General features: G+C 44.5%; 2 protein-coding genes across 2 annotated transcripts in view; both read right to left on the bottom strand.

The window, feature by feature from the left end:
* znf385d (zinc finger protein 385D) overlaps window positions 1-19,959 on the bottom strand; it is a 64,912-nt gene that overhangs the window by 18,634 nt on the left and 26,319 nt on the right. The window contains exons 3-4 of the mRNA XM_034611952.1: window positions 10,268-10,375; window positions 2,034-2,202 (exon numbers count right to left, since the gene is read on the bottom strand). Of these exons, the coding sequence (XP_034467843.1) occupies window positions 2,034-2,202; window positions 10,268-10,375 (277 nt within the window). The remainder of the gene's footprint in view (window positions 1-2,033; window positions 2,203-10,267; window positions 10,376-19,959) is intronic.
* Window positions 5,985-6,756, bottom strand: LOC117777281 (tetraspanin-8-like). Its single transcript, XM_034611954.1, has one exon. It carries the CDS (start codon window positions 6,728-6,730, stop codon window positions 6,035-6,037), a length of 696 nt encoding a protein of 231 aa, XP_034467845.1. The 5' UTR covers window positions 6,731-6,756; the 3' UTR covers window positions 5,985-6,034.

Genomic DNA, 19,959 nt, shown 5'->3' with positions numbered 1-19,959 from the left:
TATTCAAAATGTTGCGTCTCCGTATTAATTTGAAAGCTGACATTTATTACAGCAACTTATTTTGTTGGTCTTGTCTGTTCAGTAATTTGTTCTTTCACAGTCTCATATGTAATATTATAGAAAGCATCTCCATTGTTTAGTAAAGAGGCTGAAAACAGTGGATGAAGTGTTTGAGCCGATGAAGCAGCAGCAGAACAGGAAGACGCTTTTTGAAATAAACCGTTTTTCCAACTATGAAAATCAGTCAGTAGTATTTTTATTGTCAAATCGACCCATTAACAAGACAAATATCTACCAGATACTTTGAGCTTTGTCCTTTTTTTTTTCCATGCAAAACCCCTAAATAATACGTTTCCTCTGCAGGATCCAGGTCATATATCTACTGGGGATTTAACTACATCTAAGGTTTCACCACTTCCCTGAGACCTGGAGCCGTCCAACATGGCAGCCAGAGCTCGCATGACATCACCTGGAAGCCGAACGCTCTCTGAAGGTAAATGTGGACAAACTGCGGCGCAGATTCACTCAGTGCAACTTGTTCCACTTAAGTTTCCCAGTCTGGTATTTGTATTTGCAGCTTGGTAACTGTGGGGTAACGACAAATAGCTGCTGAGAAGAAACGTAGAAGAACGTTATCATTATTTGTACTATTTATGAGCTAAGATCACTAAAAACCGTGACATTCCCTGTGAGATGTGATATAAATACCTGGTCGGGCATCTCAACCGTGAAACTGCTGCGTTTTTCACCTCAAGCAAACTTCATGTGCGACGAGGTCGGACGCTGCAAAGTGGGTCATGGTCCACGAGGAGCTCCAGAAATGTGCTCCTGATTTAAACACTTGTGGAACGTTGGAAGAAGACATGGGTCGGGAGGTAAGAATCAATCCCAGAGCTCCGCGGCTCAATGTGTTTCCAATTCCTTTAAAAAAAAACTTATATTGTTACAGTTGAAGGGGAAGATTTTCATTGGGCCAATTTCATGACATAATAACCGGCAGCTTTTCGAATATTACAGTGGAGGAGTGCAGTTGCCAGAGACGTTATCCTCCGCAGAAGCAGAATGCAACACAGCAGATTAAATCATTTAAAAATAATCTGCATCTGGTTCCCGTCGGGTGCTGGAGGTTGCATTTAGATGTTGTTTTGTTTCTTTCAACACGTCTTTAAGCCGCAGCTCCGCCGAGATCGAGAATCTCTTCCTGCAGACACCTGGTTCGAGATAACGGGGGTTTGATCGGCCACCTGGCTGCGGCATAATGACTGAGGAGTTTCACGGCGTCGGGCAAACAAAAATGTGCACCAACAAAAAAAATGTTATTTAAAAAAAGCAGTGTATTGCACAGACATATATTATAAGTATTGGAGGAATGAGGCTCGGAGCGCTCGGTTATATAAGTTGCAATGTGTTTGGCAAACTGCCAGCGAGCTGCAGGATTCAATTTGCCTGAAACTAACTGCGGCGCACAGCGTTTCATCCAAATCCGTCTGAAGCACTCGAAGGTGCAGTGAAGACTCAGACATCCACCTGGCGTCATCACGCCACCGCACTGATCCCTTTTCAAGAGCACTCTGTGTGTGTGTGTGTGTGTGTGTGTCTTTGTAACGTCAACGCAATGAATCGCACACATGGTGCACGGCCTCCCCTCAAAGACATTTGTGGTGTCGCACTCAGAATTAAACCTGAGCTTTTTCTCAATCCAAGCAAAGCAAAAGCAAACAGAAACCACAACGCAGGACGCCACCGCATCCAAAGTGAACGAGCGGAGTTTCCGTCGGAGCCTCCAGAACATATGTGAGCGCTCTGCGGCTCGTCCCTCCTGCGTCCGACTGACCTGTGTGTGCCGTCTCTAAAACCTTGATATATGAGCAGTGAGTCAGCAGTGAGTCAGCAGCAGCAGCAGCAGCAGGAGCCATTGGCCAGACGGTTGCATGTCGTGTGCAGTGACTGTGACGTGGTGGGAGGGAGGATTCACTCTGAACAGGTAAGACAAAACCGAGCAGGTTCAGGAATGTTCGGGGGGAAACACAAACCTTTCCTGTCGGTGCCGTTGGCGACCAGCGAGGTGTTGATGCCCTTGGCCAGCTCCTGAATGGTGGTTTCCTTGGTGACCGCTGAGCCTTTGAGCTTAGTCTTCGGAGTATCCAGGGCTTTTAGCTTCTTGGCGTGCTTGGTCCCCTTGTAGTGGGCCAGGGCCTGGCTCTGTGGGGAGGACAAATAACGGCATCAATTTGAGGCTGGAAGAGAACGAGCGTAACACAGGGACAAGATGAAGTGAACTATGAAAACAGTCAGAGTCAATGAAGCAGACTAAATATAATAAGCAGGGGCCAGTTGACAAAAAAAACTGCCAATATTGGATTTGGGAAAGAAAACCTCTTCTAGAGTGAATCATGTACCCAGGTAACATCGTTTCTAATAAGTTAATTGAAATGCTTTGTTTTTGAATTCATGAAAAACAGATCTTTGAAGAAGTTTTCCAAAAGGCTGTGTATTTAAATAGTTTTCATTTAAAATAATTGTTTTTCTTGCTTCTGGCACCTGAACAGCTGTTGAGATATCATATTATATCAGAGTAGATATAAGAATACTTGGATCTATGTATAATTTGGAGACTTGTGTGACCTGCGCATGTTTAATTTAAGTTGTGGCCGCCCGGGTGGAAGTCGGAACACGTCTTTCCACCAAGATTCACCTTCGGAAAGCAGATTCATCCAGGCACACAGAAGTGGGACATATGCAAAGACTTTGAGCTGTCCTTGTTTACCTCCGCACTCTTCCCTGCATGCATCGCCTGTGGCAAGAACGAGGGTATCGGGGGTGGAGGGGGGGATGCAATTGCCTCTTGGAATAAATAAATGTGCCAGCCGCACATCCCCCCCAGCAGACATTTGTAAGCATCTGGGACAAAGACACCATTTCCGCTCGTATCTCTGCACAACAACATAAGAACACATTGTTCTTGTTTCCTCCCTTTGCCTTTTAGGACCTGTCGTTCGAGCAGAGGTCAGATTGTGAGAAACTAAACTCGGGATCTTATTGCACAGCATTTTGTCACTTGAATTCAAATCATTTCCAAAGGTGCACAAGCAAATAGGACAGAGGTTTCTGAATTGCTGAATTGCCTTAAATGTTTTCCCCTTCATCCTCGAAAAAAAACGTTTTAGATGAGGCGTCACTTTTTCACACAGAGCACACGTCGTCTTCTTCTGGCCCCAAACTGCCCACTCTGACCCACATCCATCACCCTGCAGGTCCAACAGACGTGACACCCAGGTGATGTGTGATGGCTGCTGAACGTGACCACGGCAACAATTCATCTTTCATCAGCGCAGTGGAGCGGAGGAATTGCCCAAACCCCGAGTCTGACACAGGGGTGATTAAAACACGGAAAAGGAAATCATTTGTTTTGCCTTTCAGGTTCTCAGCGAGGAGGTGGGGGGGGGGGGGGGGCATCAAACAAACCAGATTCACAGGGCTGGGCTCAGATTGAGAGTCTGTCTGAAAACGAAAAGGTCACCGAAAAAGAAAACGCCTCTGAACGATAATCGTGAACCAGAACAAGTGTCAGAAGAAGTTAAAGATGTTTAGCTTTACTTAGAAAGAAAAAGAAAAAACGTGTCTGTTTGACTTCTCTCTTCACAACAAACACATTTTAGAAGATTTCAACTATCTGCCCAGAGAGCTTCTTTTTATCATTTAATCCCTAACCCCTGATATTGATGAGTGAGGGCTATTTGGTGTCGATCCAAATCAAAATCCGGATCTAGCAATCTTAAATATGGTCATATGGGAGGGAGGGTGGGGGGGGGGGGGGGGGGTTCTCTGCAGCTGTATTTTAACAACTTGGGCCACACACCTGTAACTACCACCAAAGTGTAGCTGAGGTAATGTGGTCCCAGTAAGAAGTCATCAGTTTATATATATATATATATATATATATATATATATATATATTCAATGCTTTTACAACTTGGTCCAAACAATTCTACCACATGTACAGGAGTGAAAAGCTGTTTCTCTCTAATGCCCGGTGTAAACATACAAGTAGACAGGACGTACAAGTACTCAGCATAACAAGTACTCAGCATAGTGAGTACTCAGCATAGTGACTACTCAGCATAGTGAGTACTCAAAAGAGAAAGAACACAACATCGTCAAAAGGAACAGGGTAAACAGGATGTGACTCATTCCAGACTGGGTGTGGACAGGGCGTTGGCTGTGAGGCATGATTGGAGTTGGACAGTTGGGTCTTGGGGGAGGTGTTCGTTCTACTGGGTGACTTTCAAGTTCAGGCAGTTTACTGCAGCACAACCAGGTTGTTCCACCCCGTATATATCTGTGTTGCGAGTTCCCCTGAAACGGAATCACTCGGTGAATCCACGTGTGTCTTTTGCACGGTTCTTCGTTCTAGAAGCGGTGACGACTCTCAGGCTTGTTTGTGAGCTGCCGTGGCCGATGAGACAAGCGCTAACCTGCTAGCCAGCTGAGCTAGAGCCAGTCAGTCCCAGCGGCTCCTGGACATTATTTTTTATGTCCTCCACCATTTTATCCCCCTTCACTTAATACATCAACATTTCTGCCTCCTGGCGTTTTGTCCTCCATCGCAGATCATTACTTTCAATAAAAAAGGGAAAAGCTCCTCAAGATGGAAAAACTACAGCTTTCATACAGTCAATGCAGGTTTCAGCTGTGTATGAATTGAGATGAGCACTTAATTAAAAACACTTAACACATTTTACCATGTAATTAATTCAGTAAACAGTCATTTACTGAACCTGTTTTAAGTTAAGGAGATCAGCTATTAGCACGTCAGATAGGAATGTGAACATGTGTTTTCATTGAGGACTTTCCTGTTGCTGCTAGACGGATTTTTTTTTTAATTCAGACAAGTTTTAACAGATTTAATCCATAACAATACTAAGAAATCATGTTTTAATTACTTCAAACCGACCGGATGTAAGATGGGAAGTGTTACAGTATGTTTCCTGTTGCTCATATTCGTTCATTCAACATTGCAGGTTGGGCATTTTTTGACATTTTCATAGATTTGCCTCGAAATAATTCATGGATCTTAGCAGAAAGTTGGTGGAGGTTTGAGTTCTGAGTGGCATCAATACTTAAATACCAATCTACAGCCCAACATCGGTGTAAAAGGAGGAGGAGCCGGCTTCTTCTTTTCTTTTTTGAGGAATAATTCCGTCAGTTTTTCTCATCCCAGGATTTAATTTAGTTTATTTGCGGAGTCACTTACATTTGTGGTACTGCGCCAGTTTCAGTCGGTCATAAATCTTAATGACCCATATTCACAGAGACTTTACCGAGCCGACGGTTGTATCATAAGGACGCAAGTTGCATAGAGACAGTGTCCTCAGTGGAAACATAAATTAAAGGCACCAGTAAAACACCTTCTACAGGGTTGTTCACCTTATAATGAGCCAGTTGTTACAACATCACTCCTACTCATATGCAAAACACCCTCCCGTGCACATTCCTGTGGATAAACTACGAACCCATCATCATCTCATTGCACATCAAAGGGCCTCTGGTCATTATTTTAACCCACAACACCCGGTGGTAGAGCCCCTGTGGCCCCCTGATGTGTGTGTGTGTGTGTGTGTGGGTGTGTGTGTGTGTGTGTGTGTGTGTGTGTGTGTGTGTGTGTGTGTGGGGGGGGGGGGGGGGGTGATGATATCAGGTATCATGGGAAGGAGCCACACAGGAGACTGATTTGTGCAGGTCGAACATGAGCCGCTTAGACATGCAGACACATTCACAACTCTTTCCTTAGTTAAATAAGTAATAATAAGATATTTCCCTTGGAATTGTTGTAGATTAGAAGTATAAAAAAAAAGGCCACAAATACAAATACAAGAGTAAAGTTTTATTTTCAAGTTAAAATCTACACAATATGTATATATGGGTAAAAAACAAGGTAAAATGTACAGTGAGGCTCAGCTCAGGAAAAGAAACACAATGAGCATGATGGTCTGTCCTTCACTCAGCTCCTGTGAACTTCAGGCCTTCTGAGCAACTAAATGACGCTGCCCTTCTTAACACAAACTTGAAAGCCAATGACTGATGAGAAAACCATGCCCAGAATCATCAAGATGCCAAATCCGCACGCAACCACGATGAAGGTGTGAGACAATCTGTCCAACCACGTCATGAAGTACGTCATACACGGTGTGGAGTAAACCTGACGTCCGTCCAAAACCGTGCAATTCCTGGAGGTGTCCGTGCAGTTGCAGGAGTCGGGCACAACCATCGAGTTTCCCCAGTCGAGAGGTCCGACAAAGAATCCACAGCAGAAGCCGCTCCTCTCCAGCTGCTGAAACGACTCCTGCACGTCCTTCGGCGCTGCGCTCAGCGGAAGCAGCTCCTTCAGGTGCTCCTTCACCACCTCCTGGGCGGCCTCGGATCTCGATAAGGCTCCCAACACACCCACGGCCAGCATCATGAAGAGCACGGCGAACAGGCCCACGAAGAAGAGCTTCAGCAGGCAGCGGTCCTCTCTGACGGCTCCACAGCAGCCCAGGAAGCCCAGGACCATGGTCACGGCACTGACGAACACCAGGAGGTTTATGGGTGGGAGAAGGTCGTCTGTGATCTGGTAGTCGGCCCTGTTGTTCCTGGCGTGTACGGATAAGCCGAGAATAGTGATTCCAGCGACGAAAAATACAAAGTTGATGGTGAAGAGCAAGTACTTGATGATCTTGTGGACCGCCATGGTTCACTCTCCATTCGATTCAGAGCCGCTGGACGACTGGGTGCTTGAATTTAGGGAGGGAACTGAGTGGGTGGGGACTTTTAAGTCATTCACTTTAACAGGGGTCATGCTTAGTGGACGAGGGGCCACACTGTTGAAAGCAGAGAACAATGAAAACTGACCTTAGAGGGCGAGAGAAGTTGCTCTGCCAGTTTTTGAAGGTATCCAGTGACACCACCTCCGGATGCCGTGTAACAACAGGGAGCGCTGAGGCGTGGCTCTGAGATCGTAAACCTAGTTCTATGATATATGATGGATTAGGTCTCTTTTCAAATCAGACACCACAGGAATTTGCGTCAGGAGGTAAAGGAGTCCTCAGGTATGAGGAGCAGGAAACAAGAGCATTAAACTCTATCAAGCTGCATCACATTTAAAGATATCAAATCCCGAAATATTTTTGTTTTCATCAAGAACCGTGATGAAACCCGATCTCACCATGTTAAAGAGAGTGATAAACCACTCCCGGATCCACCCCCCCCGATCTGAACAGTCAGACAAACAGACGGGTGAAATCACAACCTCAACATATCTTCTTCATTTCCGGTCTTTCTTAAGATTATTATTTTTTTGTGGGTTTTGTATTTTCATTTTAAAAACGACGACATTGTGTAAAACAAACTGACGTTTAAAGTGTTAAAATACTGAAAATGTATAAACATCTCTTAGTTATGATCGTGACACATTCAAGCAAGATAACAAAACTCAGAAATTACCACAAAACAGTGATTTTACTTCATTTTCTACATTTTATATTCACATTTTATAATCGTTTATAATTTTTGGTATAGTTTATAAGTCTATAAGTAATGTGTGATCTCTGAAACCTCAGTAACTGGATCAGTACTTGGTGTTTACGCTCTGCATCATCTCTCAGTCCGAGCTGCGGTTTCACATTATGATACACAGTCACGGGGGGGGGAATTAAGACGCTGACTCATTTAAAAAATAAAACCTGACCCCCCCCCCAGGGTATGAAAGACCTCCCGTCTGACCTACCTGTTGATTGACAGCTCAACGCAGCCCCTCTCTGTCTCTAATAAAGCGTCAGAATGAACAGCTGATCTACAGCAGCACATACACTGAGATGGATTTCGCCGTGTAGGACATAATAACCTCACGATGAGTAATCACTGCCAAATTCATTGTTGGAAATTGATTGATTACTCTTCTAATGAAAGAGCGATGGCGCCGCTATTCAGGGACGCTTCAGATTTAACAACACGCGGCAGTGGCAGTGATTTTCTTTTCACGTTTATTTTTTTAAATTACTCTCAAAACGTTATGGAAATGAGCTGCGAGGGAAAACAAAAACCCATCCGAGTTATTAATTCATTTCATTAGCTCGTATTGTGTGAACTGTTGTCGGGTGTGTTATCCTTATCTCCTTCCTGTCGTCGGTTCTGAGGACACGATGTGCGTTTGCTCTGATATTGTGCAAAGACGCCACAGGAGGGTGGAACCCAAACTACGCTGTTTTCAGACGTGGACTCTGGAAAATTGTCTGGAGTCGAGAGTTTGTCTTTCACACCTGAAGCAGGAGATTGTCTGGTCAGAGTCGTTCACAGCAACAGGACAATGTGTGAGGTGTTCGGGGGGGGGGGGGTGTCCACAGAGCAGCAGGAGGCCGGACCTGATGTTTAATTCTGCTGTGGAAAGCTCAGTGGTGTTTGTTTTACAGCACATCCACACTGGTGTTTGGCCATTTTCATCAAAAGCTCTTAAATCTCACCGAAATGTTTGATTGAACTATTTAAATTCGCAGAAGGTGCAAAGTTTATATTTTAGTTCAGGTCTGAAAGCAGCTCAACCTCCAACGAGGCCCAACGGTTTGTAAACCACTTTTAAATCCTGTAGATCTGGATTTTTATGTGGAGCCTCTGCACCACCTTGCACAAACTAATGGACAAGTAGTAGAAAACTTTTATTTTAATAATAGCCACAGTAGTAAATCTTAGCTTGTTGATTTTGGATTTCCCCTTGTGCTTCTCTGTTCAGTTCAATTTGCCTGTTTTGTTAGTTTTAGTGATATTTGTACTTTTTGGAATAAAACATTTTCCCTGCACCTCCTGTTTTGTGTATGTTTGCAAAACCAACAAACAACAAATGAACAGGGGTGAGAACACAACCTAAAAGGCTTTCACATTATAAAAGACACGTCGCTGTTGACCAGCTCCACACAGAAGCCTGCCAGCACTTATCTCCCCCCCCCCCCCCCCCCCCCCGCTGTTCCATCATTGTTAAGATAATCACACCTAATTTAACTTTGAATGGATCTCTGCAGATTGCTGCCTGATCTGTTTTACATTTTGTTTGTCTCGCACAGAAAAAACAATCAGTCATTCAACACATCTGAACCCAGCACACTGGGGGGGGGGGTGACCTGCGGAGATAACGATCCATTCAATCCCAGGTCCCTGAGGCCGGCGACTTCATGATCATCTGCTGTGACGTGATCATTTCCCCTCGAATCAAACATCCAGGTCACTCTTTGTTTTTCGCTGTGACGCTGTGATGTCTCCGTCTGTTTCCTCTCTGAGAAGATCCCAATCTCCTCCACCAGGTGTTTCACACACTCTGACAAGTTGGCCTCGCGTCAACCGCCGGGGAGAAACTCTGGAGTTTTCTCCGTCACACGAACCTCGTTTCAGTTTCAGGGGCGAACAGGGACGAACTGCCTCCACAGCTAAATCCCGACTGTGAGCAGACGCCGGTCCCCAGAATCAATATACATTCGCTTTTAATTAACAGAGCGGTTTGCTAGAAACTCCCAAAAAACATGATGAATTAGTGAAGAAGAACACGTCCGTGGGCTTTCGATCACTACAGAGACCGGCCTCGTCCGTTTGTGCTTGTTAAACATCAACATGGTTCTCGGTTGCTTTAGTGTCTCTGGTGCCAGGAATTTAAATCAATTATCTTTGCATCTTAAAATATGAAATGACTGCCACCGTTTGAAAAAGTTGTTTGAAAATTGAACTACTTTAAGTTGTAATTATGGAGGAGGGACCTTGTTTTTTTTTCTTTGTGGATGGTTCCTCTTTTGTTTTCGACTGTATTTATATGACTCTTTTCTTGTCGATGACAACTCAATGCACTTTACATGTATTATAGATTAATGGTTATTGCTATTAAACAAAAAAACTGCATATGACGTTGAGGGAAATATCGTGACGTTGAGAGTATTTGGTCAAAAAAATGTCAAATTGAAAAGTTGCCCTGATGAAGTCAATAGATCATCAAAGTCAGTTTGACTCATCCTTTGAGGGGCAGGGACATATTTCAGTTTGGACATCAGCTGGCAAGACGCTGGCATCCACATCCAAACTGCTCCACTGACTAAAACAGCACATTAGTATTGTTATTTCTTTCTTTTCCTTCTTTGCTGCTCTTATAAAACACATTTCCTTTTGAGGCTGCCACGTTGTCGTGATGTATTTCTGGTTTGTGCGTGACTACATGCGACTTTTCAACTTGAACCCTGTAGGAAAAGTGTCTCACCTGCGAGTTAAACCTCAGCTGGCAGACGCCGCAGGAGACGTGCTTCCTCTTGGCGGTGGGCGGGAGGCCGAGGGTGTGATGGAGCACGGCTTTCTGCACCGGGTCCATCTGGAGGATGGAGAGAGAGAGAGAGAGCGAGAGGCCAATTAAAACAGTGCTGAAGCTGACCTGTAAATCAGCTTAGCTCCTTCATCAGTCAGCGGCTGTAAAAGAGAAAGCAGCTTCTTATAAAACCAGACATCCGTCTCTCGCAGGCGATTGTAGCTCAGACATTAACACAGACGAGCAGAAATGAATTCCCCGTGTGCTGAGCGCAGGCGTCTTCTAACACCGGGATATTACTGCGGTGGTCTCGGGCTCGATCCCACCAGCGAACACTTGAAGAACGCCACCGGTGCTATTGTGTCTTTTCATTACAAGTCCCCAGAAGAAGCTAAAACTGAATTACTTCATCCTGAAAACGAGTGTCGTCTGTGCAGCCACAACCTGACATCAGCCCACAAGTCACGGAGCTGCTTTGGTTGTCACATGACCAATATGTTGAATATATCACTTTCTATCTAGGGATTCTGCAACAGCACTAAATAAAACTAAAGAAGAAAAGTATTATTAATATTGTGCAAACATTACTCATAGAATAATACAGGATTAAAATCCAGCTACTCAAAAATCTTTGAGTAGCTCTAAGAAACTAGAGTAATTACTAATTTAGCACTAAAAATCGTGAAAATATTGTCCTAATATCGTTATCCTGAATTTCTTTGGCCACAAAAATCGTTAAGTGACAATCAGATATCGTGACGGCCCTGATAAACTATATATATATATATATTTATATGCAAAGCTGTGCACGTGCATTCCCACAGTGCATCAAGTGAGTGGGCACGTATATGACACTTTCACCTTTAGGACACTAACGCTGCTGCTCTCTCTGTGTGTGTGTGTGTGTGTGTGTGTGTGTCTGTTCGGTGAGTCTGTGGTGACACAGCTGTGAGGAATGAACATATCTGCCTCCCTGAGAAAAGGCTCAATAGGCACCACTTGGCCGGTGGAAGGTGGAAGGTGCAGGCGCCGTGTGGGAGGATTAATCCACCCTGACAGGCGCTGTGCACAGGGAGGTCACGCCGATGTTCTACTGTCGCTTCCTGTGGACGAGGTTTGACTGAGGCGGAGTCTGGTCTCATTACTTTGGGGGTTTTCAGGAGTGTGAACCGAGGGAGAAGAGCTGTGTGAGATACTGTGCTACGTAAATGAAGAGAAATAGAAACCCACAGTCATTATGACATAATTATACTTATTAGAGCACGACCAGTTTATTGATGGCTGTTAAAAATCAAGCAGTATGAGCCGTTCATACACACATCGCTGTCACTGTTTGTTGGATTTTACAGGATAAACAATGCAGGAAAGATGCAGATTGATGTTAAAATCATCCGTTTCTTTTATTTTATTTATTCTTCATACTTTCTTGTATATATCAAGCTTCAATTACATTTATTTGTCAAATTGAATTCATAACATCTTTCCCAAGGTTTTTTTAAATTCTTTTATTTCCATATTGGCAGATATATTGGTAACGGAAATGTTTTACTCAATATTGGCCCCTAAAAATGAAATAGTTTGCGCTCTAATAATCATTTGACCACGATTTTTGTGATTTTTATCAATTACTCGTCCATTTCAAGACAAATTTGATTTATTTGTGTACATTTTACTTAACTTCGCGGTAAATAAAAATACAAACAGCTTGTTTTGACAGACTTTTGCCTTTTTTCACATTAAACAATTAGATTTATACGTTCATTAAGTAAACACATAATCACTGTCGACACTGAGCTAAAGGGAAGTAGATTTAATCCTCTGGTTGTCCTGAGCTCCGTCGGCCTCACTGGCCTCCGGCCGGACGCTGGAATCCGACGGGAGGAGACGTGATCAGGTGCAGGCGACGGTGACGGATGAACCGCTGCAGCAGCTTTTGGCAACAAAGACGATCGCACATAGGCTGACTGAAAACAGCTCTGTGTGTTTACACTGTGGGTTCATCCCAAGTCCCTTAACTGCAACCACGTGTCCCCGTCCCCCGTCCCCGTCCCCCGTCCCCGTCCCTCCCACTGCAGACGTGAGGGGAGATTCAAGGGGAAGATGAGAGGACAGTATAACAATGAAAAAAACTGGAAATGAAAGGTCTCATCCTCTGATCTGTCATGTGAAGTGACGTCTGTGTCTGATGATGTCGACGCTGCTGAATCAGCTGACACCAGCTTTTGACGGCTCAAAGAAACGGCTTTCTGTCTTTGTGCTGTTCTCAGATCAGTCAAAACCCGCAGCGTGTAAACGGATGAGAGCGAATTCACGTGGAACTTTGGAGGCAACGTGTTTTATAAATCTGTTGATTTATCGACGGCTATTTGCTTTGCAGATTCATTCACTTATAATTCAGGTTGCAATTAGAATCTCTTATGATTTGCCGCGAGGATTTATGAGCACTGATTTGCGGAAAGTGGAAATATAAATATTTCATCCATTAAACTTTCATTTCTGGAAATTACAACAGTAAAAGCAAAAGACATACAATTCTTGTTTTCTCTAATGCACTGTAATTTATTGATTGAGTGTAGTTTAATAGTCAGTTTCAGATCCAGTCCTTCGCTGCAGAGTTCCATCACTGACATGTTTCCAATAAAGGGGCATGTTGATCTGATAGAAGACGTCAGGAACCGTGTCGTGACCCCCCCCCCAGGCGGACCCAGAGGGACTGAGCTGTGGCTTTCTGCGCTCAGAAAAAAACTGTGAGGACGAACAGACTGGAGCAGCGAGCGGTGACGGAGGAAAACTAGATCTCAGGAAATGCAGGCTGAACAGATACAGACTGTTACTGAGAAACAGAGGCGGGTTCAGGTGAGGAGAGATGAAGAAGGTAAATCCTCCGACTCTGGCACTTTGAGTGACGAGGAGAGGAAGAAGAGAAAGCTGGTCTGACTTAGAGGATGAAGCAGACAGGGAAGTTCAGGGTGAGACAAAGGCTTCATTCATACTAACACGCTTTTATTTTTAAACTAAAACAACCTCTGTCCACATTGAAGCTACATATCAGTAATAATCCCCTGTGAGCATGAGCGTGCCGGAGTAAACAGGAAGTAGATCGTCCGCTCTGGACTAATTACAGAAAATACTGCGATGAGAAAACAATGGTGAAAAGTAAAACCAGGGATTTCTTGTTTTTCGAACAGAAAGTGCCTTCATCCCTCGTATTCAAGTCATAATCGATAAGAACCAAACCAAACATACCGTAATCATAAGAACCTTCGTTTTCAGACATCGTCATTTCAGCCCAGAGTTTTCAAACTACAACAGAACCAGCAGTATTTCCAAACTGATCCATTTTAGAAGCTCAAAACACTCAACGTAGCAACAGTGACGTGCATGAGGCAAAAGAGGCTCAAACAGATTTAGGTTGAGTTTGAGGCTGAAGCAGAAAGACGAGTTTCAGGTGAAAACACAGAAACACTTTGAGGTTTAGAGGCCGAGACAGAAAATACGTGATCGGGCTCAAGGAACCAAAACACTGTGGCCACTTTCCAGTGAAGAGATCCTCCGCTCGCACACTGCACACGTCTCGGGGATATTGTAATGAATTGCTGGAGTTATGTGTTCCCAATAAAATTTAATAAAAGGAGATTGTTTTGTTTTCTGAGGAGAAAGGCCCATTAATATTTCTCTTGAGCTCCACTTATGTAAAGATGCTTTTTCAGTAAGTACTTTCTGTCCTGTTTGACTTTCCTCCCGTCTCGTATCACTTCTGTCTGATTCTCCCTCGGACCGTAAATCCCAAATATGATGTAATGGTTGTTTTCAAACAGTTCAATTTTCATAGATTGGTTCCAGTAGCGGCCTCGCATGAATCACTGAGTGTTTATGTTTACAGCGCGGCTCCGTATCACTGAGGACTCGCCGGGTGTTTTCAGACACTCGTGAACCACTCGACATGAAAGAGTTTTGTAGAAAAATGACATCGTGCTCCAGCTCGGCAGCAAATGCACTGAAGCACTTGGTGGTGTGAATATCACGGGAAACACAGGCAGAGAGCTGGTCTGCTGCTGGGGGTGGGGGGGGGGGGGGGGGGGGGATCATTATCTGTGGGTGTTACAACCAAGCTACACGACCCAGCTGGGGATCGAACTACAATCTGCTAAACGTTTGGACTAGAGAGGTATCGATATCGGCATCTGAAACAAAAACAAAAACACCACCGAAAATGCCAGGCTGGACATTTGCGATATATTAAATCTGAGTCAGGCCGTACAACAATGAGAGAAGTCATCACTTCAAAGAGGGTAAGTAGCGTTCTGCTATATGTTTTCTTTGGTATCTTCTGGTATTCGATCGGATCTCTGTATCGGCCGATACGCAAAGTCCAGGCTAATTAGGACAGAGGCTTCCTCCTCATGTTTTAAGTAGAATTTATTCTCAACGTCTAAAAACCATAGATTGTAAATAAAGATGGACGACACGTCTCTACATCCTCGCGTTGTACAAAAGTGAAGCCAAAATATCCTGGATACGAGCGCGGCCATCTTGCACCAGAGTTTGCACAGAAGCGTTCGAGGGATGGAGCCACGGTGACGTCCCACTGATACATAATCTCGACCAATCGTGAGTCTCCACTAAAATGACCATCTTTGGAAAAAACGTATTTGACGTGTACACTTACTTTTCAGTTTGTTCCATGTCCCGTAAGCTGACGAGGAGGAGGCGGGTTTATGACCTACACTGCAGTCAGCCACCACTCGTTCATTTGTAAATACAGGAAAAACGTAAAAGCCTCTAATTACGATGCGGATCAAATGACCACAGAGAATTATCACCTGACTCCGTGGGTACCCTCAGTTTTATGGAGCGTTTTAGAGTCTTTCAGCTCAATGTTTTGGTTTTACAGCCGTCTGCACCTTTTACTGCACAGGTTCCATCTCGCTGCTTTCATTTGCATTGTTCCCAGCTGCAACAATACTCTGATAAAACCACCATATGCTCCCTGGTCAACGGCAAACAAAGTTAGCGACTAGTTGCCAAACATCGAGGAGCGTTTAGCTGCTAAATATGAAGATGTTTCCTTCAGGAGTTCGTGGAATTGGACGTAAAGAAGGGGAACAGTGAACTTAACTGCAAATGAATGCTGGATATGTAATCAAGTCACTATTTGTCATGAAATTCATAAAATGAAATTTACAAGGTGATAATGTGTCAGTGTGTTTACAGCCTTTACAGCCGCATTAACATAAAAATCATTATTTGGATGTAATTAGTTCACTTTGTCTCTGGGAGGGATTCAGATGCAATAGAAAATGAAACTTAGCAGCAACACGAATTCAAAGTCACAAAGTTAGCTTCTCTATTTGCAGTTATCCTGATATGGCACATTAACATACACAGAAAGAAGAGTGGAGTGGATACCGTGCTAATAAAAGCTTTTACAGCTGTAGCGGTTTGACCCTCACACACCTACACCAGCAGGGTTATCATTATCAGCTTTTAACTGAGAACACATTAGTAAAATAAACAGTTTGAGCCGAGCGTTTTAAAGTGGCCGATACGAGGAAGGAAGCTCCAGAGTACGAGAGGCGCAGCTATCAGATCCCAGAGTTCATATCGCTCCCATATTAAACACATCTGTTCTCTGTTTTTCGCTGATTTATACGCCGTGCGAAATCGGCATTACGAAACTCTCTGCACCCAAATGTGTAGGCAATGTCAGGGAGGCAGAAGCACAACGATGTTTCGAGTGAGATGCACTTGGCGATACGCAGCGGAATGTGCAGAGAGATCAGCCGCTCACCCCCCCGAAAACACGGAGGAATTTGCATGATGCTGGCGGAGCAGGGGCTCTCCTCCGCCTCCGGCCTGACACACGGGGTTGCTGAACTGGAGAGACTGAGAGCGTTACGCAACAGTCTCCTTTTGTACTGTAAATCTCACCCAAGATTTTTGGAAGCGAGCGGAGGATGACACATGGAGTTGGCCCGGCTCGCTGGCAAGAGGGGAGGGGTGGAGGGGTGGGGGGGGGCACTACAGCAGAGAAGCAGACTGCAGCCTGCTGGGAAACTGGGGCCTGAGCTCTGGAAAGCTCACGCCAGTTTAAAAAACATCTGGGCCACAAGAGAATGGATGACCTCTTACTAGAAACACGCACGGGGATAGAAACATGTTATTTCTCCCTCGCGCTGCTGTGAGAAGAATCTAAAGGGACGCGACCACATGACACCGTCCCTGCAAAATGATCACAAGACACATATTAGTTCTTATTCGTGGAAACATTCATCATTAATCACTGGGTATAAAGTGGCGAGAGAGGGATTGAAAATTCTCTGGCTGAGTTTTATTCCGCTGTGCTATTCTTGGCAGCGTTGCTAATTTACCCACAATTCGGCGCCAAAATTCCACCACCTCCTGTGCATCTTTAAGAAATCCCCCTGTCGTGTAGCATTTGCACGGAAACACGATGTGTTCTGGGCCTCGTCTGCAGCGAGCAGCTGCAGCGCCGGGGACGCGTTACTCCCCGAGCTCCTCTCCCATCAGCCACCCACTGAGCCACACACTCCACATGGGCCGCGCCTGCCGGGGACACAAATGTCGCCGGGGCAAATGTACCGCGACACACGTATCATCCACATGCAGAAACACACAATACCTTCACCCACGCACGCCACAGCGGATCACATGTGCCCGCTCTCCAGCCGCCAGCGGTGCACAGAGCAGCGTCTTCTCCCAAATCACTTCCTAAAGCTGTGATATGCAATTTTTGTTTTTTTGTCCCTCAGTTGTTTGAGATCTGGCAACGACACTTGTCAATCATCCTGATGAGCTGTCTGCGAGGAGAAAAGCCTCTCGCCCGCGGCGGAGGTAGAGACGCCGCAGACAATCAGAGAGCATCAAAAGATGAGATGTTTGCAGGGATGTTTAACAGGTCACTCACCAAAACAGAGGAAATGTCAGAGAAAAACACTTTTCAGCTGAACAGACGCTTCACGGTCTTAAAGGCTCAGACTAATGTTTAATTCTTACTTTAATGTGAAAAGCTTTTTGGTAATTCTTGTTTTGTAATTTTTGTTTATCTCGCTTCAACAGTTTCTAACCTTTTAAGTTTTCTCCTGCTCCTCTGACATGTTACATCATCTTTTCCTTATGTAAGCACATTTCAGAGGGATTTGACCATAAAGTCTAATCGACAGCAAACTTTAAAGGCTTCAGACGAGCAAAAACATTAAAACTTTATTTTTCCGTTTTCTTAGAAAACATATCAACATCTGATCTAAGTGTAAGAAAATATTTTCCTTCTTTCTCTTGGCTCTTTCTGTGGGCGTCTCCTTTCATTCGTCTTTGACTCCCGCGGATGTGTCTCCGTCCGGCGGCGGCGTGTCGACAGCGAGGCAGAGTAAGCAGGTCATTTGCCCGACACTATCTGACAGCCCTCAGAAGGCCCGTCTGTCTCAGAGTTCAGCTCTGCGGCCGCGGCCGCCGCCGCTCCCTCACTCAGCGCGGCGGGATAATGTGACAGGACACGACAGTGATGAGCTGAGATGGTCGAGTCGGGAAAGAGCCTTACAGCAGGCGACTGATAAAAAGGGACAGAAACACACACTGAGCTCTCTCTCTCTCTCTCTCTCTCTGTGTTGTGGTACACGGGAGAATCAATTATGTGATATTTAGGATTAATTTGATCGTGTGAACTCCTCGAGGAGATTACAGTCGCTCCGGGTTTCACTCCTCTACAGCGTGAAAGAGTCATAACATGGATCAATACCAATAACTAGACGAGAACCTGGTTTCTCATTTGTTGGAACAAACACATGCACTGATGGTTATTTATTTACCTGTAAGACGGGTTTTAAAGTTCAGACGTGTGCTCATGTGAGGGACCCGATCGAAGCACAACTTGAAACCATTATGAGTCAAAGGCACAAAACACAGTACAACCATTAAACTCACTCCTCGATGAAGAGGAGCTGTAATTATCTGCCCATTCCTGACTCATCCAGTCAGAGGGATGAGTCAGAAGAGTGGGACATTTTAAATGCTTCCCTGTTGTTGTGTTAATCCGGAATTAAGTGATTTTAAAATGGGAAACACAACTTTTGAACTCAAACTCTTCCCACCTGAGGGTCTGGAACACGGCCAGAGCCAATTCTGTTAGTTCTGGTTTCACATTCTTGTCAACACCTACCAACGTAGTGTCCACCTCTTCTTGACATTGATTGGTTTGTGAGAGGCGTGTGTCAGATGTCGGGGTGTGGTCAGTTCAGCAGGTCGTGGTCTTTCTGTTTGAATCGACAAGTCGTTGCCACGGTGATTTGTTTTTGTAGCTTCCAGCTAAGTTATCGTCCTCTGCGTTCAATCGTTATATCGTCGGAGGCGAAGACGGCAAAGGAAGGTGTGAACACGCCCGTAGTTAATAAGCTTTGCAGTTTTTTTTGTCCTTTGATTTGTACCTTTGACGTTTTGCCAAAGAAACAGATATTTTCTAACATCTTCCATCTATTTTATTGATGTTTCAACCACGAGACTTTTATGTGGATCAAAGTCACAGAAACGATTCAACTGTGACTCGGTTAAAATTCAATTCAATTCACACCGAAGCCAATAAGTGCATTTAATGGCAGTGGGAACAATTGATTTCTTTTTTTTTTTATTAATTGAACCATTTTTTAATTGTTATACTTTAAACTGATTGGAAAAGAAAAGAAAAGCAGAAAATAACGAGTCTAACCAGATAAAAAACACATTTATTTGCAGCAGCGTCGGTAGCGGCGGCTCTGAAATGACGTGTGTTTGTAAAGCTGCGTGTTATTTTACTCCGAAGGCCTCCAGAGATCACATCCAACAGATGGCCGTGTTATAATTTATTATATAGAATGTATATGCTATATTTAAAACATGTGTGTTTACACCGGGTCGTCTCTTCACATGCTCCCCCCGAGGCGCTGAGGAATCCTGTCTGTTCAGGCCACGGGATATTTTTTAAATAAACACGTCTATCAAAATCCATTTTATATACATATACAGTATATATAAGCGAGCGATTGACTGGACGATGAGGTGTAAATGCTCCACTCACAGCCGGCCTCACTTGCTATTAACTAAAGTGGGATGAATGACCTGTCAGATGTAATCCTTCCCTCTATGTGTCTCCCAATTACCTCAGCCACCTGACCCAGTGCGTTGGTTCGTCATCAGCCGCCGTCGTGGATTGTTGCCACGTGGGAAGGACAGGAATTAGCATGTGAAATAGAGGGGAGGTTTAATTGGCTGATAATGAGCGTTTCAGGTGTATGATACAACCGGGAGGTGAGGGCCCAGTGAGACATCAGGAGGAACAACGTGACGACCTTGAACTGTCCTTTGTCTTCTCGTCCTCTTGATTCTGCGGCATTGACGTGATGGTTATGTAGATATAGAATATAAATTCCACTCCGATGTGTGTGTAGATTTATCTTTTACCTCAGAACCCTCCACCCTTAAGGGCTTGCATGAAGAATCGGAAAGGTGACATTTGCCCCATTTCCTCTGCGCCATCATTCCACCATTGTGCGTACGTGCCAGCGTTTGTTTGAGACGGATCACGGGGCGTGGGAATAATCGGAAAAATTAGTTTCCGAACATGAACGTCTTCTTTATTCAGGAGAACTTTGAAAGTCTGT

This window comes from Hippoglossus hippoglossus, chromosome 16, assembly GCF_009819705.1.
Source record: "Hippoglossus hippoglossus isolate fHipHip1 chromosome 16, fHipHip1.pri, whole genome shotgun sequence".
NCBI lineage: Eukaryota > Metazoa > Chordata > Actinopteri > Pleuronectiformes > Pleuronectidae > Hippoglossus > Hippoglossus hippoglossus.
Note: the sequence above shows the minus strand (reverse complement) of the source record. Positions and strands in the feature narration are given on the sequence as shown.